Source organism: Phyllostomus hastatus, unplaced genomic scaffold, assembly GCF_019186645.2.
Source record: "Phyllostomus hastatus isolate PE091 unplaced genomic scaffold, TTU_PhHast_1.1 phas_scaffold_93, whole genome shotgun sequence".
Classification (NCBI taxonomy): Eukaryota; Metazoa; Chordata; class Mammalia; order Chiroptera; family Phyllostomidae; genus Phyllostomus; species Phyllostomus hastatus.
In genome coordinates this window covers 31,318,449-31,342,109 of record NW_025334042.1, presented here as the reverse complement: position 1 = coordinate 31,342,109, position 23,661 = coordinate 31,318,449, and the positions used below count along the sequence as shown (strand labels likewise).

Sequence of the window (23,661 nt, the reverse complement as noted above, 5' to 3'; positions counted from 1 at the left end):
AGTCAGGAGGGCACATGCCTGGGTTTCGGGACAGGCCCCCAGCAGGGGGCGCCTGAGAGGCAACCACACATTGATGTATCTCTTCCTCTCTTTCTCTTTCCCATCCCCTCTTTGAAAAAATAAAAATAACTAAGACCTTTAAAACAAAAAGGAAATACTATGAACAATTATATACCAACAAATTAGATAACCTGGAAGAAATGGGTAAATTTCTAGAAACATAAAATCTCACAAGGCTGAATCAGGAAAAAACCAGAAAATCGGAACACACTGATAACTACTAACGAAATTGAATCACTAATTACAAAACTCCCAACAAATGTATGCCTGATACCAGATGGCTTCAGAATTGAATTTTATCGAACATTTGAAGAAATTAATACTTATCTTTTTCAAACTATTCTACAAAACTGAAGAAGAGGCAAGCTCCCAAACTCATTTACAAAGCCAGCATTACTCTGATACCAAAACTAGACAAAGACACTACAAAAAAAGAAAACTATAGGGCATATTCCTGATGAACACAGACATGAAAATTCTCAACCAAATATTAGCAAAGCAAATTCAGCAATACATGACAACGACCATACACTATGATCAACTAGTTTCCCAGGATACAAATCTCATTTAATACCTATAAATCAATTAACATGATATGCTACACAAATACACTGAAGATAAAAACCATAATATCATATTATAGATGCAGAAAAAGCACGTGAGAAAATTCATCACCCATGATACAAACTTTCAGTCAAGTGGGAATAGAGGGAATCTATTTCAACATAATAAAGACCATATACAGTAAAACCAAGCTAACATCATGCACAATGGTGGAAAGCTGGAAGCTCTTTTTTAAAGATCAGAAACAGATAAGGATGTCCACTTTCACCACTTTTGTTAAACATAGTATTAGAAGTCCTAGCTTCAGCAATCAGAAAAAAAAGTAGAAGGCATCTAAGTTGAAAAGAAAGAAGTAAAACTGTCTTTATTTGCACATATCATGGTACTGTATAGAGAGAACCATAAAGAATCCACAAAGAAACTATTAGAATAAATGAATTCATTAAGGTAGGAGGATATATTCAGAAATTGGCTGCATTTTATAAACCAATAAGGAGCTATCAGAAAGAGAAATTAAGAAAACAAACCCATTTACAACTGTATCAAAAGGAATAAAACATCTAGGAATAAATTTAAACAAGGAGGTAAAAGACCTGCAGTATGAAATCTATGAAGACATTGAAGAAAAAAATTGAAATGATACAAATAAAGGATATGCCACACTCAAGGCATTAACATTGTTAAAATGTCCATATTACCCCCCAAGACCTACAGATTCAATGCAATCCCTATCAAATACCAATGGTGTTTTTCACTGAATCAGAACAAACAATTCAGAAATGTATATGGAATCACAAAAGACCCTGAATAGCCAAAGCAATCTTGAGAAATAAGAACAAAGTTGGAGATATTATGCTGTCTGATATCAAACTATACTACAAGCCTATAGTAATCAAAACAACATGGCACTGGCATGAAAACAGACACATAAATCAATGGAATAGAATACTGAGCCCAGAAAAAAACCCACATCTTTATGGTCAATTAATATATGACAAAGGAGGCAATGGGATAAAGATGGTTTCTTAAACAAAAGGGAAAACTGAACAGATACATGCAAATAAATGAAACTGGATCACTTACTTTCTTACACTATATAGAAGAATAAATTTAAAGTACATTAGACTTAAATGTAAGGCCTGAAACCATAAATGTCCTAGAAGAAAACATAGGCAGTAAACTCTCGGACATCACAGGAAGTAAAATTTTTTTGGATCTGTCTCCTCAGGCAAGGGAAACTAAAACAGTAACAGATAAAAGGTGGCACCATATCAAACTGAAGAGTTTTTGCACAACAAAGGAAACCATCAACAAAAAGAGAAGACAACCTGTTGGATAGGAGAAGATATTTGCCGGTGATACATCTGATAAGGAACAGATATATTTTGTAAATATAAGGAACTCATAATACAACTTAACACACACAACCACCCCCCCACCCCCACCAAATATCCAATTAAGAAATTGGTAGAGGATCTGAACAGATTATTTCTCCAAAATGGACATACAAATGGCCAGCAGATATATAAAAAGATGCTTAACATCACTAATCATTAGGGAAATGCAAATCAAAATCACAATGAGATATCACCTCACACCTGTCAGAATGGTTACCATCAACAAATAGCAAGTGTTGGTGAGAATGTGGAGGAAAGGAGGCCTCGGGCACTGCTGGTGGGATTGTAAATTGGTGTAGTCACTATGGAAAAGAGTATGGAAGTTCCTGGAAAAGTTAAAAATAGAACAACTGTATGACTTAGCAATCCTACATCTGGGTGTTTACCTGAAGAAATCTAAAACACTAATTTGAAAGGACATACACCCGGTGTTCATTGCAATATTATGTACAGTAGCTAAGATACAGAAGCAACCTAAGTGTCCATCAAGAGAAAAATGAAGAAAATGTAGACATATACAATGGAATATTACTAATAAAAAAGAATGAAATCTTGCTGTTTGTGACAACATGGATGGACCTAGAAAGTATTATCTAAATAAATTAAGTCAGAGAAAGACAAATACTATGTGATTTCACTTATATATGGAATCTAAAAAACAACATAAATGAACAAACAAAACAGAAACAAAACTCACAGGTACAGAGAACAAACAGATGGTTGCCAGGTCAGAGGGAGTTGGAGGACAGGGTGAAAAATATGAAGGGATTAAGAAGTACAAATTTGTAGTTACAAAATAGTCACCGGATGTAAAGTACAGCATAGAGAACACAGTCATTCATATTGTAACCACTGTGTACAGTGTCAGATGGGTGCTGGACGTACTGAGGTGATCACTTCTTAAACTGTATATGTAATCACTGTTGTATATCTGAAACTAACAGAACAGTGTATGTCAACTGAAAAATGTCTTACATTATTTTTTAAAGAAAGAGGGCACCTTTCTTCCTAGCCCTTAAAACTGTGAGGACTGATTCCTGAAAAAAGAAAAAGTCAGAATCCAAACCCAGGTTCTGCCCACTCAGCTACATTGATGTCTCATCGAGGAGAGGGAAGGTTGACCTGAGGCTCAGGTCAACTTTCTTCCAAGACATTTTGGTCAATGAAGGTGTAACCTGGATTCCATAACTAGTAGTTAAAGGTGAAAAGTGGCAGATATCAAGGAGAGAATGAAAAAGGTACAGGGGCTTCTGAAATGATTTTATTCCATCCTTATTGTTCAGTTAAGTATACCAGCTTTATACCGCCTTTTATTAGTGCTCTCCTCGGAATCACAAGTACCGCTGCAGCTGCAGCTCCCTGCCCTCCCATCGCTCTCGGCCCGCACACTTCCGCGGGCTCTGCCTGGGCGCCACAGTGGCAGAACAGCGGCTCCTTCCACCTCCACCCTGTGAGAGAACACTGTTATCTTCCAGGCCAGAGGAAATCGGTTTGCTAAAAATGTTGAATTCTTCCTTCTCTGAGCGTCCATACACAGGGCGTGCAAGGTTGGGTGGCTACCCCGCAGCCCCTTTTCCTCGCTCAGTAAAACCCTGACTGTGCGTATTCACCCTCAACGAGGCTCGATGCTCGGGAGGCAGGCCCGACCCTCTGTGCATTGTGACTGGTTTTAAGACACACTGGTTTCACTTTTCACACTAGGAGCGGACTTTAGGGGTGGACGAGTGATGTCATTCCAGGCAATCTAAAATGAGAGATGTCAGATGGAGGCTTCTGGGAAAGAGTTCTTTACTTACTATAAAACAGATGCAGGAAAGAACGTTATTCTCTGGCCTGTGGAAGTGGCTCCATAAAGATGGGACATTTGGAGCTGCTGCTACCATTTTGTCAGCGTGAAAAAAATCAACCAGGACCCAGAAGGCAGCAGGTCAAGAATGGCGGAGCAGAAACTGGGAAGGAATCTGGGCTCTAGACGACTTGACTGAGTTGATGCAATACTAAAGCCTGTGCCTAGACCTGGTCTTCCTGTTACAAGAAGACCTTCATGTCTTCGTTACAATAAAAGCATTTATTTCTTAAACCACTTTGAGTTGAACTTTTTTTGATATTCAAAAGCAAATAAAGCATCCTATGTGATAAGCTTAAGCAGGAGATAGAGAACATGAAATGGCATGCTACTTAATATGTTCATACATATTGATTCTTATAAAATGCTACTTCTGCAATAGCACAGAACAGATTACTTTTTTTTTTTTTAAATTAGGAACTGAGAAAAAAAATCCAATTAGAGCAAGGGGTAAAAGAAACACATTCCTGAGAAAAATTTTTTGATCAGCGTTCTAAATGTTAGAATTTTCATGCACAGTTATCAATTCTGACAACTCCTGGCTAAAAATGAAGATTATCTTCTTGATTCTGTGCTTCTAACCCTATTTGTTGTTTCAGGGGAGTGACATACTCCAGAAGATCCTTATGTGTCTGGAGCTCCTTAACCTTCACTGTAAAGTTGATGACTTCATTTCCCAGGTGAAGCAAAGTTTTCGGTAAACTGTGAGTCTGTCACAATGAAGCCAGTTTCACTAAGATCTGCGAGCAATTACTCATAACGGCGCCTCTCACTGACTTTTAGCTCCAGCATAAAGTTTTCCATACAGGTATGGTGAAAGGTATAATTAAAAATGGAACCCCTCCCCCTCCTCTTCTTAAAACAAACACCCAAGGGATTAGTCGTTTCTGGGAAGAAGATCCTATTATAGCTGTGAGAAAATCTGCAACAGTTTGAACTTGTTTCTCATCCCTTGCCAGATGCATTGTGTGTTAGCAGCATACAGGTGAAAACCAGGCTTCTTAGAGATTTAACTGCGTCTTGATGTTGAGATTTATGAGGTCTGATCAGCCGGATGCAAGGATGTCTGCTGCTGCCTCAACCTGCTTCTCTGGGCTAATGATTACCTTTCAGTCACCGTCCTGTCTGCAGATTAGCAACACTCCAGGTGGGGACGGAGCGGAACATTCAGGAGCTAGTCCTCAATCCATTGGAATCACTGATGTTCTGATTTTCCTAAGACTCTTCATGACTAACTCTGGCTATAGCTAAATGAACTGGAGTAGACTGAACCAGGTAAACAGATTGTGTCCTCTTGTTTGTGGCTGTAAAAGGTGTGTGACATGCAGCATTCTGCTCTATCCTTTCCTGGAGACTTCACAATGTATACTTCCTATTAGGGACCCTGAGGAATCTAGCAATCAAGATCTTTTCAATCTTTGTGTAACTTGGCCCTTCTCAAATTTAAGTATGGGGTATTTCTTTTCACATAAAGGACTTATGTTCTGAGGTAGACATTCAAAATCACTTCTCTGGGCCGTATCTGTTTTTCTCATTTCTGCCTGGCCTTCTGAGGCACGGGTCAAGTGTATGTGTAAGATGGGTAGGTGAGGGGAAAGTTGGGGCTTTTAACTGAACCAAATGAAAAGCAAAATTCAAAAAAGATGGACCAAAAAATAAAAGCAAACACACCCCTCCCCCCAACCGGGGAACTCCACAATATTTAGTTCACATTTATTGAGGACATACTGTCAGGTACTGTTTTAAGTGCTTTATAATTATAAAAAGTTAATCCTCCAAACAACCCAATGAGGTAACAGCTGCTTTCATTCACATGTAACAGATAAAGACAGCTGTGGCTCAGAGAGGGTGGGAAACTTAGCCTAGCCAGTAAGCAGAGAAGTCACAATTTGAGCTGGGGTGGCTGCTTCTAGAATCGGTCCTCTTCAACAGTTTCAGACTGTCCTCCGAACTCTCCAAAGGGAGACAAGCCAAAGAGATCCCACATTTCCCCAGTATGGAGACACAAGGCTGTCATTCCTGGTTCCCACAGAACCTTGTCACCCCCCACGCCTCTTCATATAGCCCCTCTGCACTTTCTGGCTATAAGACTTTGGAATGTGACTTAACCTCCACCTGTTGAGGTTATTTCACATGTAAAATATAAAAAATATATATACATACCTCATGAGGATGCTGTCAGCCATACCCATTATGTCCACTATTGTTGAGCTAGTCTTACAAGTCTCTGCCTGCTGACCCTGGTCTGCCCTCTACTCTCAACCTTTAAAGGCAGGTAACACAGCACCGTTCTTCAGGCTAAACATCGCCCGATTCTCTGTGTCTCCCAAACTAGGGCTTTCAGGATGCTCTCCCTTCTGCTCATGTTTTCAACAGCTCTTAGGCCAATGAGGGGCATTTTGAGAGCTTTGAATAAATCATAAAAAGAGAGAGCATTTCATCTTATGGTCTTTAAAAAGATGAATTTCATAAGAGATGAAATGGTCAGTATCAGTATAAACTAAAATGTTAAACCTAAAACAGAATTTTATTTTGAAAAGTTTGCTTCCTTCTTTATGTTTTCCTTCCCAGAATGAATGTGTTAATGCAACAGTTACTGAGCCTTAAGATAGGTCAGTTCCAGGGTTGTGTTGGGCATTAGTTGAATGAATGATTGCATATTTTTCTTCTCTGTCACTTTAATAAGAACTGAATCCTCTGATGCAAGAAGATACTCTAAGGCGGATTTAACCAGATGACCTCTAAATTCCTTCTTAATCCTCAGATTCTGTGACTTGAGGCTTCTGCAATTTTGCTCAAAGTAAACATATACTGAAGTCCTCCTCATTCCAATGCAGTAAGTTCATTACATATGTTATTTAAAGGAAATTTCATTTGTAACTGCAGTGCACATAAAATAAACATATATTTCCCATTTCCCTTTTCTTCTCAGGGATTGCATCTTCAGAGTGTGACTGCATTGGCTTTAAAGTGGCTTATCTACTCGAGCTGCTGATTTTCCAATTTGACATGTTAATTAATTCCCTCTCTATTTTGTCAGCTAATCCTTTAGTTGTTTCCATCAGGTATAAACAAATATTTCCAGTTACAGAAATCCAGGGCAGCAATATCAGGTATTCCAGAAGAACACTAAGGATTCCTGATAAGGCAGCAGCCCTGTGGAACTCTTAGCACAGATATATGCAAAGGCCCAGCTCCGCTTCCAGTTCCTTGGATGATGTGGGCGTGGTCTGGGTCACATGGGAAACAGGAGAATTTTGTGTGTGTCCTGTGACCAAAACTGACCATCAGTCACACAAGGACCTCCCTCAGAAATGTTCAAAGACAGGAAAGTGGTGAGGTTTTTGTAAACAGGGCAACAAAACAAAACAAAACATGGGGATCAAACACGGTCTGTCTTCTGTGGTCACAGACTCACTCCATTTACTAAAATCTAAAATCTAACAATAGCTAACTAATTTGTATGTCCTTCCACTACTACACGTTTTAGTCACTAGCTATTTCCACCTTTCTTATAGGAACTGTTTCTAGGTAAAGAATTTAGGACTTTAATTAGGGGAGAAATATAAACAGAAAGTATTAAACTCTCAGCAATTAAAGTTACAGTTTTTAAGGTCAAATCCTCAAATGTCATGTCAATCAAACCATATACACGAAGATACACAAATTAGATACAGACACCAATGCAGGCATTATTTTTGCCTCATTTTATATTGAACTTTATTGACGCCTCCACTAGTGCCTTGAAAAATACAGTAACTTCTTAAACATATATCAATTATCTGGAGGAAGAAAGATATTCCAAATGCTTCTTGTCAAAATTCTGGAAAAGGAGAATTTCTCTCTTTAGTATTTTAAAAATTGGTATCTAAATAAGTTCAATTTAAACTAGGTTAGTGACTTCAGTCTTCTTCATTGAGCAGCTAAAATTGAAAAAAAATTCAAGTTCTAAATGTATAATAAAGACTTACATTCAAATTGGAAATGGAAGTTTATTTTCTACTACACTTTTCTGCCAAAATGAAGAATTTTTTCCTTCTTATTGTATTTTCTTTTAACAAACATTGTCAATTTTTTTTTAAAGAAGCAAAGTATAACAGAACTGTAGTTGAGAGGAGTAACATTAGTACGTCTCCTATTTCTTCTGGGTGGCTGAGACACATTTCTTCTCAAAGCGACTTCTTCGTGTTTCTTCTGTAGAGTTTTCTGGGCTTAAAATAATAGCTGGACAAAAGTCACATGAGACTGTGGCTCTGTGCTATTTTTTAAATGTGAGGCAAAGTTGGGCCGGCTGATAACGTAACTCACTAAAACGCAGGGTGCTTTGGGAGCCCCGGGCTGGCCCAGCTGTGTGAGAGGCCCTGGTTCCATTGGTAGCTAAATATAGAGTCTGTTCTTTCAGCAGCCCACTGCGTGGCTGAAAAGACCCAGGAATCAAATGACACTGAATGCCACTGTTCTGAAGAGATTTGCATTTAATGCTGTTAGTATAGGTAAAGTATTTCCTTGGGCAAAAACATCATTAACTCAGTAGTTAGGGGAAACATTACATTTCATAGCCATTGTTGCCTTCTTTGTGGGAAGAATTTAAATCTGTTACTATTGCTACCTTTCAATTCCTTTTCTTACACTCAGGCATGTTCTGTGATCTAAACATAAGTTCATTTAAAATTAGAGAAAAATTTCAAGAGGATAAAAACAAGCACAAAGTAAAAAATCCAAACAAACAGTTTCGTCATTAAATTTGCTCCTGGGTAACTTAGGCAATATGTCTCATTTCCATTCTGTTTCAACACTGCAGAACCATATGCTCACACCTCAGCGGTGATGCAATGTGCGTATGAGGGACAAAACACAGGAACCAGAAAATACAAATGTATATTAAACTTTTAAAAAACTGTAATATTATAATAGCTTCTTTCCTTATTTAGTCTGTTAATGTCCATTCCACAGGAAGTCCCATTTCGGTTCCAGGAGGCCGTGCACTGCGAGCCCGGATCACAAAGACCACTGTGTGTGGGCAGTAGACAGCCTGCTGCCAGGATCTTCTGGTGGCACACTTGTGAAAATCTTCTGGAAGCTTCCAAAATCATATTCTGATTATTTGTTGTCTGGATTCGGGGGACCATGGGAATAGAAAAGGATAAAAACAGGACATACTGTTCTTGAGGTTTCTTGAACTGGGAAGTAGAAAAATAGGTGTTTTCCTTTGGGGTTTTTTGCGGCTGAGAATGAATGGTAAGGTTGGTATTTCTGAGAGCACTGCTTCACTTGCCTCAGTCTTTAACGGAGTGGTAGGCTTTGGAAGTCCGGCTGTTGACGAAATCTGTCTTCTTAAACTGAGCCTTCAGAATAAGCAAACAAAAATGTGAACGGTAACAACATTTTCAACACAAAAATGCAGTTGTTAGTGATTTCTCACCAGGGTGAGTGAAGCAGGCCATCAGGATCTGATTCTGTTAACTATGACACAGGCTTTTATATTTTTTAAATCTTTTAAAAATATTTTTTAAATTTAATTTTTATTGTATTTTGTCTTTCCATTACCATTTAGTCCCTTTCTACCCCCTTCCCCTCATGCCTTTTTAGCGCTCTTACCTTCTTGTAGGCATTATGGAGCTCCGTGTGCGTCCACAGAGAATATAAGAGAACAGAAGCCGCTTTACTTGCTTTGTTGGAGCCATAGCTGAAAGAAGAAAAGGGCGTTCCGAGATCAGTGAGAATGTGTGAGGCTCTGGAGGCGGTCTCTGGTCATTCTGTGAACCTTCTTTAATTGCTGTTGCACAGTAGCCATCAGCTAAGTCGGGCTACTCACAATGATAGGAGAATTACATGGTAAGATTCAGAAGCTGGGGACCACTTTTTCAAAATTATTTTTTAAAAATCTTTTAGTCCTGGCCAGTGTGGCTCAGTTGGCTGGAGAATTGTCCCATAACCCAAAGGTTGCAGGTTCGGTCCCTGGTCTGGGCACGTACAAGCCCTGCTCTGTGTGTGCATGGGAGGCAGTCAATGTTTCTCTGTCTCCCTTCCTCTGTCTCTAAAAGCACTGAAAGAACATCCTCAGGGGAGGATAAAAACTTCTTTTAAAACCACTAACACAGTGCTAACAAATAGTTTATACAGCAAATTTTAGGTATTTATAAGGAATATATCCCTAGACATGTTACAAATCCTTGAATTTATTCGCAGAATACAACTTATATTTGTATATTTATATTGTCATGTATAGAATATAAATATATTTGTATGTTTATAATGTGTGGGTATATATACAGGAAAGAATGACTGAAAATATACATCCCTCTCTGAGACTGAGTAACTCTATAAAGGTAAGAGTAAAGAAATTTTTTCAAGTTAATAAAATTCTTGCTGGAGCATCTAATTAAATTATTATACTTTCAAAATGTCTTTGCTTTTATATAAAGCAAATGTAAAATGTGCTTCTGTTTTAAATCCTAGTTACCATTAAATTTGACATTGTATTTAGTTTTTGATGTTCTGCTTTTAAATTTGTCCTAAATTTTCTGTTTATGGCTGAGGAGAAAATGCTTTCTTTGATCTCCTTCTCTTCTGTCACCTGAACTAGCACATGGCTGAAATTTTTTCTTTTAACACAGAAATGTATCTTTTGTTTCTCCTCACAGGAGTTTGTAAACATGCAGCCAAGAGCAGAGGATGCAAAGCTGTATGAAGAAGTGCATGCTGGCTGCGCTCAGGCATCAGCTATAAGTCTTTCTTTTCCACACCAACCTGGCAGACAGGATGAGACGACTCAGCGCCCGACAGATTTTTTTAGTTACTTCATGGACTTCTCAGAGTAGCTTGCTCATAACCAAGAGACTATTTAATCTAGAAAAGCTATGGTTGTCTAATATTTAAAACTGGAAAAAGTTTTTAAACAGCAAGTGAAGGGGAACAGAATATACCACCCCAAAATATGCCTCTCTGGTATAAAGATTTTACTTATTTATTTATTTATTTATTTATTTATTTATTTATTTAAAGATTTTAGAGGGCGGGGAAGGGAGAAAGGGTGGGAGAGAAACAACGATGAGAGAGACAAACAGAGACTGGTTGCCTCCAGCACGTGCCCTGACTGGGAATCAGAACAGTGACCTTTTGCTTTGTGGGATGACGCCCAACCAACCAAGTCACAGTGGTCAGATGTGGCACAGGGATTATTTTAGGTTGATTATTTTTAAGAAAGAGCAGACAATGGAAAATCTCTGAGAACTGAGCAGAAGTTATCCGTTTGTAAGAGAAATCTCCATGTGTAGGGAGTGTAGCAGTAGGTGAAGGATGACTAAATCTTTAGAAACTTTTATCAACAGAGAAGGCAAGGACTTCAATCTGCAGAACCCGTGTTCACTGTGCTTGTCCTGGTAACCGCCCTAACTGGCCTCCCCTCCTCCGCCTGACATCTTCTTTAGTGTTGGGCCATTTCTCGGAGTTATTGGGTCTCTCCTGTGTATATGGGAGGTCTCAATTCAGAATTATATAAATAAAAAAGATAACCTTTGTGTCCCCTTTGGATCCTATCACTCTAAATTAAGTAATAGTAATAATTTGGTCACACAAAGTTTTTCATTCTCTTCCTCCCTTTTTAAATGGGGAAAATTCATAGACAGAAACAGGGATGTGGAATGACGTATATGCATTATTAGATCCTTTATTCCAAAAAGTGAACCAGAGGTGGAAAGAGATGTGATAGAGAAAACTGAGAACGCAAGAATTTACTATCCTGCCTCTCACTTCTTGTGTTATCAGTCTCATCGGCCCCTTGGTCTGACACTAGCTCCACAGATTTCAGGGAGGAAAAGGGTGTTCGCTGTCCCTGGGACTCTCACTCTGTCTATTCTGCTGTCCTTAAATCACAGCAGCAGTTCTGGGAAACAAATTAATTCATTAGGTCAATGAAACGCTGCAGTATGGAGTCTGACTCTCTCCGAATACTGCCCGTGGTCCTCAGTGACTGAAGGCTCACAACCCGATGTACATGCGGGAGCCGTGGTGGGAAAGGAGAGGTGGCCAGCGGCCAGAGGCTAAAGGCCTTACCTATCGTCTGCGCTGATGGCCATAATTTTGTGCAGGCCCCCGCTGTTCAGAAGATCCCGGGCATTCTGGTAATTCGTCTGGATTATGTTGTTCAATGTGTAACAGGCAGAGGCTGTAGTTTCAATGAGAACATCAGTAGTTGGAACTGTGTCAGGAATTATGGAAACCAAATCAGGTAGAGTTTCTTTGGCTATGAAACGAAAGAAAAAGAACGCCTGATTTAAAAGATTGTTTTGTAAATGAAAGATCCCAAAATGTTTTGGGTAAAGAACATTTTAAAAAGGAAACACAACTGGTTAACAAGCATATGGGATGATGTTAACCTCTCTAATACTCAAGTTTTAACAGGATTTTTAAAAAGATATTTTGTGCTCAGTATATTGGAAATCTTTTCAGAAAGCAATGTGACAGAAATGTCAAGAATTTGAAAAATTTTCACATTCTTTGATTCAGAAATTCTACTTCTGGGAATTCATCCTAAAGACATCACTTTAAAAATGGAAAAAAAACCTTTATGCAGAGATCTTCATTATAGAATTACATATAAATAAAAAATTTATAAGCCTAAATATCCCAATAACAGAATGATTAATTAAAATACATCTGTAAAGAATTTTATGCATCACAAAAAATATACATGAAGCATGTAAATAACCAGAGAATATTAGTATCAATATTCTACATGAATAGCCCATACATTTTATTTGGGAAAAGAAAAAAAGTCTCAAAGGATAATAGCCCTGAGTGAAGTGGAGCACAGACGTGCAGAGAAGACAATGGGGATAGCTTTGAGAGTGCCAACGGCAAGGTTTCTTTCAGATCCACTGACAAATTTCCAGGCTGTCTCTATACTTATAATGGGCGTGAAACCACCTGTCCAGTGTTGTACTGCTGCCGGCTGTCTTTGGAAGTGACATGATTAAAATATAACCAGACTTCAACATCTCTGATGTTGTGTGTACGTGTAATTTCAGAATAATCCAGTCCATTCAAAAACAAAAAAAGCAAAATATTATTTGTAATGTTAGTGAAGTGACTGATTTATGGAGCATTAGGAAGCATAATTCATTTTAACATTATCTTCCTATTCCCATTTTATAGTTTTTGACTTGATTCACAGTTATTAGATATTTATAGATATAAAGCCAATAAATGAAAACTTGTTATGTGATAGTGTAACATAGTTATCTTTGTCAGTAATACAGACTCTCAAAAAAAGGAGAAAAAATGTTTCCTTGTATTTATATAAATAAACCATCTATGCTGAATCCACATTTTCAGTGACTTTTTTGGTCTTTTTTTTATGATTATCTATCCATCCATACATTTCTAGTCCAACAACGGCCAAGTTTTTGAAGTGACCACTGTGTGAGTGTTATTTTAATGTTTCAGAAGAGTGGTGCTTATGCAGATCACAGAGAGAACCTTCTGGAAAACAGCTACATGGATTAAAAAGACTTTTCTGGATGGTGCTGCCGAGGGCTGAAAATTATCAAATACATTACTTATCTTGTTAATTATTACTACGGTGTAAAATTTCCCTTCTGCAGTAATTAAAACAAAAAAAAATTCTGGATATGAAGGAAGATCCTATTGGAGACTCAGTGAGAAAGCTTACCCTTAATGCCTGGGTGCACAAAAGTCAGGTCTAGTTATCACATTTTGTTCTTTATTCACCTTTTCAGTCCTTCATTGCAAAAAAATGTGTGAAGGAGAATGTTTTATTGCATTTGCATTTTCAATATGGTCACATTGCATCTAGACTTACTGACTCACCAATTTCATTGCGCAGGGAAAGATTCCGAGACAAATTCCTCAGCAGGGAGACTGCAGTCTTTCTCACACTTGCATCACCAACATGCAGCATCTTCCGGGCGTGCTGAAGGCCGTTTTCCTTCTGGACCACTGCCTGGGCTACAGACATCGGCATCTGTTTTGTAAACACATTCCATCAGTACTATTGCATTGACTTCACGGTCAGAGTAAGTTTCGGTAGATTACTCGAGATTGAGGAAGATGTTTTAAAAACTAGAGCTGTGACAAAAATCAGTCTAAAGATACTGTTTTTAAACTCTTATTAGGGTTTTCAATGGAATCACTAGATAAAAACAGTGTATGCAGTATTTTTAAATACAATATTGGACTTGGTTAGCTCCTATGTCTTTTGCATCTTTTATTAAAAAACAGGCCTGTCTTTTCTTTCTTTTCTATTGATCAGCTTGCCCTTTATTCACATTTCTAGTTTATCACCATGGCAAGAACATGATAAAGACAATGTTTTAGAATCAAAGTTACACTGTATTTATTGGTTGTTGGCTTATTCATCTTTTTTTCTTGTTCAAGTTTTGGCATTTTACATATTTTAATAATCTTATTCATTTCTAAAAAGCCAGTTTATTCCAGAAGAGACACTGGGCTTTTAAATAAAGAAATGTACTGCTGGTTAGATGATGTGTAATTCCACGCTCTGCGTCATGGGCTGCATGTCCACTGGAGGCCACTCTCTTTAGAAACTGGGCTGGTCCCTACTTCTGGGGCACCTGAGTTCTGACTGGACTCTTTCCATTGTCCACGAACCTCCAACAACGCTGACGCCTGTGCTTGTGTGTCAGTTACTTCACAGATTTCTATTTGAAGCAGATTTGAGGCCATTCATGCCAGAAATTTCTGTAATTCATGACCATTCTTTAGGGTGTATCTTCTCTTTATCTTCTTTAAACACTGCTTTCCACTGACAGATCACTGTCTGTCTCATATGCCCCAGTGTACTGTTTAGAACAGGGGCTCTTCACATAGGGTCCAACGTAGGTTTCGGGGAGGGGACCAGTCCTTAAAACTACATTTTTCATGCTAAATTTTCTCAGGAAAAGCGTCCATAATTTTATTCAGATACTCAAAGTCCCCTTGACTTAACAAAATTTAATAACCACTATTTTAGAATGTTTGCTTTGTTGTAAACAAGTTATACTTTGTCTTTTACTAATTTTCAAAACATTCCATTAGACTATTTGCTCTCCTCTGAGAAGGATCCTTCCCCTGTGGCTATCTAGAGAGAAGGCTATTTATTCTGTACAACCCATGTCTTGGACACAGGGTAGATTTAGCCTTTCTCTCTCTTCCCAATGGCTTGTCCAGATAGTTATGTCTTCCCACATATGCAAAACTCTGCTCTTCTGACTCACTGCCATCCAACTATTATCACCCCATAGCATTTTCTTTGGCATCGCAAGACCTGCCAGTCCTTTCCCAATATCTACTGGGGCTTTAGAGCCTTCTCCACTGCCTACCTGTCATAGATGACCACATCAAGGGGAGGAAGTGACTGAAAGTGGGCAAGAGGTGAGCAAGAGGCATAGTTTCTTCTCTGACCCCTCCCCCCACATACAGCACCACAATGCAGCAAGCTGGGTTGTCCTGCCCTGGAGAATAACTAAGTCTCTGCCCCTTACAACATAACAGGTGCACTGAGACAAAAAAAATATGGCCCAAATGAAAGAACAGATGAAAACTCCAGAAAAAATATAACTAAGAAATGAAGAGATAGCCAACCTATCAGATGTACAGTTCAAAACACTGGTGATCAGGATGCTCACAGAAATGGTTGAGTATGTTGCAAAATAGAGAAAAAAGTGAAGACTATACCAAGTGAAATAAAGATAATATACAGGGAACCAACAGTGAACTGAAGGGAACCAACAGTGAACCGAAGGAAACCAGGACTCAAATCAGTGATTTGGAGCAAAAAGAAGAAGTAAACATTCAACCAGAAAAGAATGAAGAAACAATTCAAAAAAATGAGGAGAGGAACCTCCAGAACAACTTTAAAAGTTCCAACATCAGAATCATAGGGGTACCTGAAGGAGAAGAGGAAGAGCAACAAATCGAAAACTTATTTGAAAAAATAATGAAGGAGAGCTTCCCCAATCTGGCAAAGGAAATAGACTTCCAGGAACTCCAGGAAGCTCAGAGAGTCCCAAAGAAGTTGGACCCAAGGAAGCACACATCAAGGCACATCATCATTACATTACCCAAGATTACAGATAAGGAGAGAATTTAAAAGCAGCAAGAGAAAAAGAGACATTTGCCTACAAAGGAGTTCCCATAGGAATCTCAGCTGATTTCTTAAAAGAAACCTTGCAGGCAAGAAGGGGCTGGAAAGAAGTATTCAAAGTCATGAAAGGTAAGGACCTACATCCAAAATTACTCTATCCAGCAAAGCTATCATTTAGAATGGAAAGGCAGATAGAGAACTTCCCAGATAAGGTTGAGTTAAAGGAGTTCATCATCACCAAGCCCTTATTATATGAAATGTTAAAGGGACTTATCTAAGAAAAAGAAGAAGATGAAAACTATGAATAGTAAAATGACAACAAACCTGCAACTATCAACAACTGAACTTAAAAACAGAAACAAAACCGAATTAAGCAAACAATCAGAACAGAAACAGAATCAGAGAAATAGAGATCACATGGAGGGTTATCAGTGGGGAGGGGGGGAGGGAAGAGTAGGGGAAAAGGTACAGGGAATAACAAGCATAAATGGTAGGTAGAAAACAGACAGGGGGAGGTTAAGAATAGTATGAGAAATGGAGAAGCCAAAGAACTTATAAGTACAACCCATGGACATGAACTAAGGGGGGAGGAAATGCTGGTGGGAGTTGGGGTACAGGGAGAAGGGAAATAAAGGGGAGAAAAAATGGGACAACTGTAAAGGCATAATCAATAAAATATACTTAAAAAAATAAAAAGAAAACATAAACTCCACTGTTAAACTCTGAACACAACTTCCTATTCTCTTTGCTCTCTCCCGAACACTCCTACCATGTATTCTTCCTCAGCCTCATCAAGAACTCCTGCCCCTTTATCTCAACCTTTAGGCCCCACACCTCATGCTATTAATTCTCTCCTGCCTTAAGTTCTTTCTTACCTAGATTAGGGTACATGAACCATCACATCAAATACTATCTTCTCAAACCCTTACCTCTTTTATCATTCTAGCTCTTTGCCCACCCACCCACTAAAACTGAAAAACTGATTTTATACTTGGTCACCAAATATTGCTAAATAGTACACTTGCAGGTTGCTACTTCTGCAAATGTATGGTCTCCAATCCCCACTAGGAACCAAATGTTGCTGGTCAGCTAGCTGTTTCTTAGATACCAGTGGGGATTCCTAAGCCTTGCACCAGAAGGATCCTTCTAAAATTTAATTTTATTATATTCCACCTCAAGTTTAAACTCTGCAAAACTCCCAATTGCCTTGAGAATGATGTTGAAATGCTTTAGTATGGCATGTATAGTCCTTCATAGCCTGGCATCTTCTTTCCTCTCTTTCCTTACTAGTACTCCCTAATTCTTTAGCTTATAGTAGCTTGTGTATCTGTCCTATTAGAACAAATACTCCTTGAAAGGAGGAAATGTAACTTATCCATCTTTTCTCCCCACAGTGCCTTGCATGGTGCTGAGAACATAACAGGTCCTACACAAATGTTTATTAAATGAACTGTGTGCTGCTCTCACGTTTTCTTGAAGATTTACTGTCATCTCAGAGAATCAAGGCACATTAAAAAGTCACAGATAATTATTTCTTAAAATTTGTGTTTTCTTTTAAAATGCAAGATGTTTTTTAAGTTAAAATCTTGCTTTATACATATAACATACTATACCATTTAATGATATATAAAAAAGAACTTTGATGTTAATATATAAAAATAATCATTGGAAAGTCTAGGTGAACTCTGGATCCTCAAATGACATTTTCTCAACTAGGAAAAAGCACAGCCGAGTCTTACTAATTCTGATTCACTGAGGGGAACGGAGAGTCTGAGTGGAATGGTCTCTAGAATCTGTTCAGTAAGGAAAGTAAACAGTCAGATTTACCAAACACAGATTTTATATTTCAGTCTTAGAGAATATGTGAAATTGTTTGCAAATGGCACTTCTAGTTCATATTGTCCTGATTATTAAGAAGGTTGAACCCTCTTCAAAGGATTAATAGCCAGTTCTTTACTATCTTTTGTGAGGCTCTTGCTATGTCTCTTGTCCATTTTCCTATTGCGTTATCTATCTTTTTATTGTTAACTTGATAATTTTAATGTTTTCTCAATACCACCGTTTTTAGCTTACCTATGTTACAAAAATCTTTTCGGGCTCTGTGGTTTGCCTTTTTACTGTTTTAACCAGGTCTTTTTATTTTTTTTAAAATTTTTAGACAGAGGGGAAGGAAGGAGGAAAGAGAAGGAGAGAAACATCAATGTGTGGTTGCCTCTTGCATGCTCTCCACTGGGGACCCAGCCCACAACCCATGCATGTGCCCTGACTAGGAATCAAACCAGTGACCCCTTGGTTTGCAGTCTGGTGCTCAGTCTACTGAGCCATACCAGCCAGAGCTTAACCATGTCTTTTGATAGCATAATAGCATAAGTTATTAGTTTTAATGTAGTCAATTTATAAAATAATTACTTTATGGTTAGTGCTTTTTTGTGTCCATTTTTAAGAACTTTTTCTCTATTCTAGGTCATGAAGATATTTTTCCATGCTATCATTTAGAAGCTTCATTGTTTTATCTTTCACGTTTAAATGCTAATGGAACTGGTTGTTGGGTAAGGTGTGATATGGTAGGGGATACGTTGTGTTTTCTCCAACAGATATCAAATTAAGTGGTTTTAAAATATTTTAAAAACTTAAAAACTGTTTATTTCAATGACCTTTACAATGCGATGTTTAGTCAATGATTTAATTATTTTATTGAGATACAGCTGACATATAACATTGTATTTGCTTTAGTACACAATGTGATGATCTGATATATGTATATATTATGAAATGATCACCACAATAAACTTAGTTAGCATCCATCAGCACACACAGTTACAATTTATTTTCCTTCTTGTGATGAAAACTTTTAAGACCTACACTCCTAGCAACTTTCATGTACGCAGTACAGTGCTGTTAACTGTCGTCACCATGATGTTCATTAGATCCCCGGGACCTAAATTTGTCTTATAACCAAAAGCTTCTGCCTTAATTTTTAAATTGTATTGTACTTTTAATTTATACTATAATTAATGCTGTACTTATAAATTTATACTTTATATTACAGTTAGTTTGCTAAATGGTACATTTTATGGATCCATTCCCTTTCCTTATTTATTATTGGAATGACCACTATATCTGAACTAATAAAGTTTATTTACTTATTTATTTACTGTTTATTCTATTACAGTTGTCCCAATTTTCCCCTCTTGGCCCCCCTCCGCCCAGCCCACTCCCCACTCCCACAGTCAATCCCCACACCGTTGTCCATTCCGTGGGTCATTCATTCATGTTCTTTGTCTAGTCCTTTCCCCTTCTTTCCACCATTGCTCCCTTCTCTCCCCTCTAACAGCTGTCAGTCTTGAACTAATAAAGTTTATATGTAGTTTTACTGGCGAGAAATTATGTCACAATTTTATACTTCAATTCTATAAGTTATCTTTTAGGAAGCTATTCATTTCAGTTTAGGGCCATTCCCATTTGAGGCCCATGGCCATTACAGCTTGGCACTCAGTTGCAAACACAAGGTTTGTGGACTGGGTGTTCATGGACTAGATGGTTTCTGGAACTATGTGAATGGCCTGCTTTTCATGTTTTCCTATTCAATGATTCCTTGTAGAAACTATAAAACCAAGTATATTTTTTATCACACCACCTAAGTATAACACCATTAAGAAAAGTAATAATTAGAAAAGATATTCATAGAAGTCAAATTTTTAAAAAAGTTACCTCAACTTACAGGCACAAAAGGTCCTTATAACATTGTCCCATGTTGCTAATGATTTCTCCTATAAATCTCCAGGCAAGTTCAATTCTACAACCTTGAGTATGGATGGATACTGGTGCAGCTCGGGCCTCCTTTCAGGGGACTGGACTGCTCTAAGGTTAGGGATGACTTTGAATGCCATGACAGAATTAGATCGATTAGGGCAGTTATGAAGATATCTCCATGGCTTGGATTCCATGTGAGATCTTGGAACGCGGGAGGCTAAAATCCAAGCTTAAAGGGTTTGCTCCTGGTGAGCCATACTCAGCGCACAACAAGCTTAAACACACACACACAGAGCACAATTTAATTTCTGACATTTTCTTGTAAATTGGTGGTAATAAGAGGTCCTCTGTGGTTTGGGAAAGTGACAGAAATGGTTTTGGGAAACTGAGCATGGAAAAATGAGATGGTAAGATGATAAATTAATGTCCCTGCGTCATTCAGGTCTATTTGGTAGTTTCCCATTTCTGTTTGTGCAAAAGTACATTTTGTAGAAAATCAAACATTGAAAGTTTGTATTCTTAACCATGGTGAAAGATAAATGTTGGTTTTAGTACTTTACAATATTATTCAAAACAGAGCAAGCTTCTGTGTAAACACATTCAAGAATGAATATGGTTTCTTAAATAAAGAATAAATAATATTTTTTCTTATCTACAAGAGTGCTTTTCCCTATGGGATGCATACTTGGGCACTGGCCATACAATGAACTGTTTTGGGGGAATGTATTCTAATCATTTTATGATTAAGGCAATGAATATAAGTTTAGCTGAAGCAGTTAAATATTTATAGATTCCCTAACTATGTGTAGCAAGATGCAAAATACATGGGGAAGGGACTAAGCTTTAAATGTTTTTTGCATTTTGATTTTGCTAACATAAAGTAAGTGAGAAGCAGCTCTTGATTGCGTAGTTGGAAGTTCTTGGACACAAAAGCACAGGTGTCCCTTCCAACTCCATCCTGCAGTGGACATCTGTTATGTTTGACTGCCCAGCACGCATTGTTCCTTTTGGTAATAATTTGCTGCTTTCTCACGAAGGTGCTACTATTCCCTCAGCATTTCAGTCTGCTTCAGCGGTAGGAGTGGCAGCGACCCTCTCCTGATCGAACCCATGCCTCTGAAATTCACATGTGGGCACATTCCCCACAGCCGGCCAATCAGAACCTCTCAGGCTCTGGGAGGCTCAGCCACAGGTACTGGTTCAGAAATGGGTAAGGATGACTAACTCTCTGAGTTCTTAACAGAACAACTCGGGAGAAGTAATTTCCTTTCGTGTAGGAACATTGGGCTGGATAAAATGTAAGCCTGAAATTGTGAGTGGCTATTGTTGCTACAACGCGAAGAGGCCCATTAAGAATGAAACCACGAGAGGAAAACAGAACCCAGAGTCATGATTACAACTGCTGGGACACCTACGTCCCGCTATGACCGAAAGGAGACCCGCCTGGACTTTTCAGTTATATAAGCCAAGGAATTTCTTTTCTTTTTTTTTAACCTAAGCCAGTTTAGGTAGGATTCTGAGAGAGCTCTGACTCGTATCAGTATCTGGGAGTCTCTCACTCACAGTGACTTGGCCTCACAGAAGGTGAGGCTGGGACTCTGCAAGTCTGGCAATTCCTGAGAACTCTCTTAACTGAAGTGGGAAAACATTTGTTCTTACTCACTGTCTCATGTCTAAACCAAACATAGGTACGTCTATAATGTCATTACTTTAAAAAGCAGAAAAACAGGCTGGACACTCACCGGTCCATTTCCGGCCGTGAGATTCTGGAGCGCTCCCAGAGATGCTTCCTGGGTGTAGCTGCGGACGCTCTTGGCGATCAAGGAGAGGTACATCCGTACCACGATGGAGTGCCACAGCCACTCCACGCCCCTGGGGTTGCTCTTCTCCTCGGGCAGAGGCATGTCCTGGTACTGCTAACCACACACACACACACACGGCGAAATCCAGAATTAATGCCTCCAAGTGATTTCTACAGTTCCACACCCAAACCAAGACACTAGAAACACTGTCTAGTGTAGAGAGACTAATAATTTGTTTAATAAGAAGCCCCTGAAACAGAAATTAAAAGGCAAATACGTATGATCTCCAACAGCATAACTTTTAGCCCATGATGACGATTTCTCCCTAGCAACATCCCATACCCCAACCTTTGCATTTCACAGTGAGAAAGAACTCAGAGAATAGAGCACAGGCTGTCCTAGAACAGTGTTCAGGCTGCTGTTCAACTACAGGCTAAATCAGGCACAAACACTCTGAAGATAAGAAAAACAGGCGTCTTCCCTCAGAGTTTAGTGAAGTGGTCCGGGACTGCATCAGGATTCTAAATTTACCAGTTCGTCTCCAAGTTCACAAAGACCACGATACTCTGAGGAGTGGGCGAGGCCACATTCTTTCAGTTTTCATGAAATGCCAGTATGGATAGTATTCCTTCCTATGGGTTTTGCCTTTAGGATGTCCAAAACTTGTTTTTAGAATGTCCAAACGTGAATATCAGGGTTAAGGCAATGTATGTACCACTGACCATGTGGCATTAAGCCTGTTTCCTAATCTACAGGGAATACAGCAGTATGGTTTAATGACTAACAATGCAAATTCGGAGCCAGACTGCCTGGAATTCAATCCCATCCCCTCTACTAATTTGCTGAATTATTCTGGGAAAATAATGCAATGATTAACCTTACTGTACCTCGGTTTCCCCTTCAGTCAAGGGGAAACCGAGGTACACATATTGCCAGTACACACCTTGTGGCATTGAAGTAGGGATTAAAATAACTCAAAATGATGCCTGACACACAGAGTGGGCAAAAGTCAGTTAACAGTTGTTTACATAGAAAATAATACAATAATCAATAAGTAATAACACAAGAATAAACCCTGAGCTTCATGTACTCACAACTGTAGATCTACTTTTGCCCACTCCTGCACACTAAGTACTCAGAAATATGCACACACGAACACTTTTTCTTTCAAAACCCTCCCAAGATACCTCTTTAACTTTCCTGCTTCGATTGCCAAAACACCCAATACTTTTGTTGTTGTCAGTCTGGATATTCCGGTTTTGAATATAGACAGTCTGAGAATATTTCTCTGGGAGCTCTGCCTCCAGCTGGTAGGAGAGGTTATGGAGAATACACACACAGTTTTCTGTGGCCTGAGAAAACAAGACATGAATATCGATCATATCCATAGAGATTGCCTTTGCTAGTGAGATATCAAAGGACTTCATTACAAGGTTTACTGGGTGCTTAGACTGCAGAGAGCCTGGGGAGCAGAATGAGCGTGGCTAGGAAGGCTAAGGCTAGATCATAAATGCTCATGAGCACAATGCTAAGGAGTAGAGGCTGAATTTTTCTAAAAAATTTATTTATTTAGTTTTAGAGAGAGGGGAAAGGAGGGAGAAAGAGAGGGAGAGAAATGTGGATGCGTGAGAGATAGTGATCAGTCGCCTCTCACATGCTCCCAACTGGGTACCTGGCCTGCAACCCAGGCATGTGCCCTGACTGGGAATTGAACCGGTGACCCTTTGGTTCGCAGGCCGGCACTCTATCTGCTAAGCCACACCAGCTAGGGCATAGAGGCTGAATTTCTTAAAACACTGTAGAGGCTTTCTAGTTTACTTTTTAAAGAGTGTGTTCAGAATGATTCTGTATTTTAAGTACATAACTTAGTAGCCACGTGGAATTGGAAAACAGGAAGTGACATTGTCTGTAGAGACCAATCAGGAGTCGATTGCAATAATCAGTATGCAAGGTGCACAAACTAGGACCACAGAGGTAGCACTAGAGAGGAGTAGATAAACCAAAGCGCATTTCAGAGGTAGAATGGACATGATTTGTGGCTCAGTAGATGTGTGATGTGAGGGGAGGTAGCTTGAGATTATTCAAATTTCTATTTTTATTTGGTGGATGGTGGTAATCATTAACAAAGACTGC

General features: G+C 38.8%; 1 protein-coding gene across 2 annotated transcripts in view; it reads right to left on the bottom strand.

The window, feature by feature from the left end:
• Positions 1–7,562: 7,562 nt before the first annotated feature.
• Positions 7,563–23,661, bottom strand: part of PKP2 (plakophilin 2) — an 85,395-nt gene continuing 69,296 nt past the window's right edge. The window contains exons 8-13 of one of the 2 annotated variants that reach the window (XM_045829687.1): positions 22,716–22,880; positions 21,469–21,639; positions 13,699–13,852; positions 11,923–12,112; positions 9,466–9,553; positions 7,563–9,212 (exon numbers count right to left, since the gene is read on the bottom strand). In XM_045829687.1, coding sequence (XP_045685643.1) covers positions 9,144–9,212; positions 9,466–9,553; positions 11,923–12,112; positions 13,699–13,852; positions 21,469–21,639; positions 22,716–22,880 — 837 coding nt within the window. In that variant the 3' untranslated portion in view covers positions 7,563–9,143. Of the gene's footprint in view, positions 9,213–9,465; positions 9,554–11,922; positions 12,113–13,698; positions 13,853–21,468; positions 21,643–22,715; positions 22,881–23,661 lie in introns of both variants that reach the window. The other variant, XM_045829686.1, reaches the window with a different exon arrangement.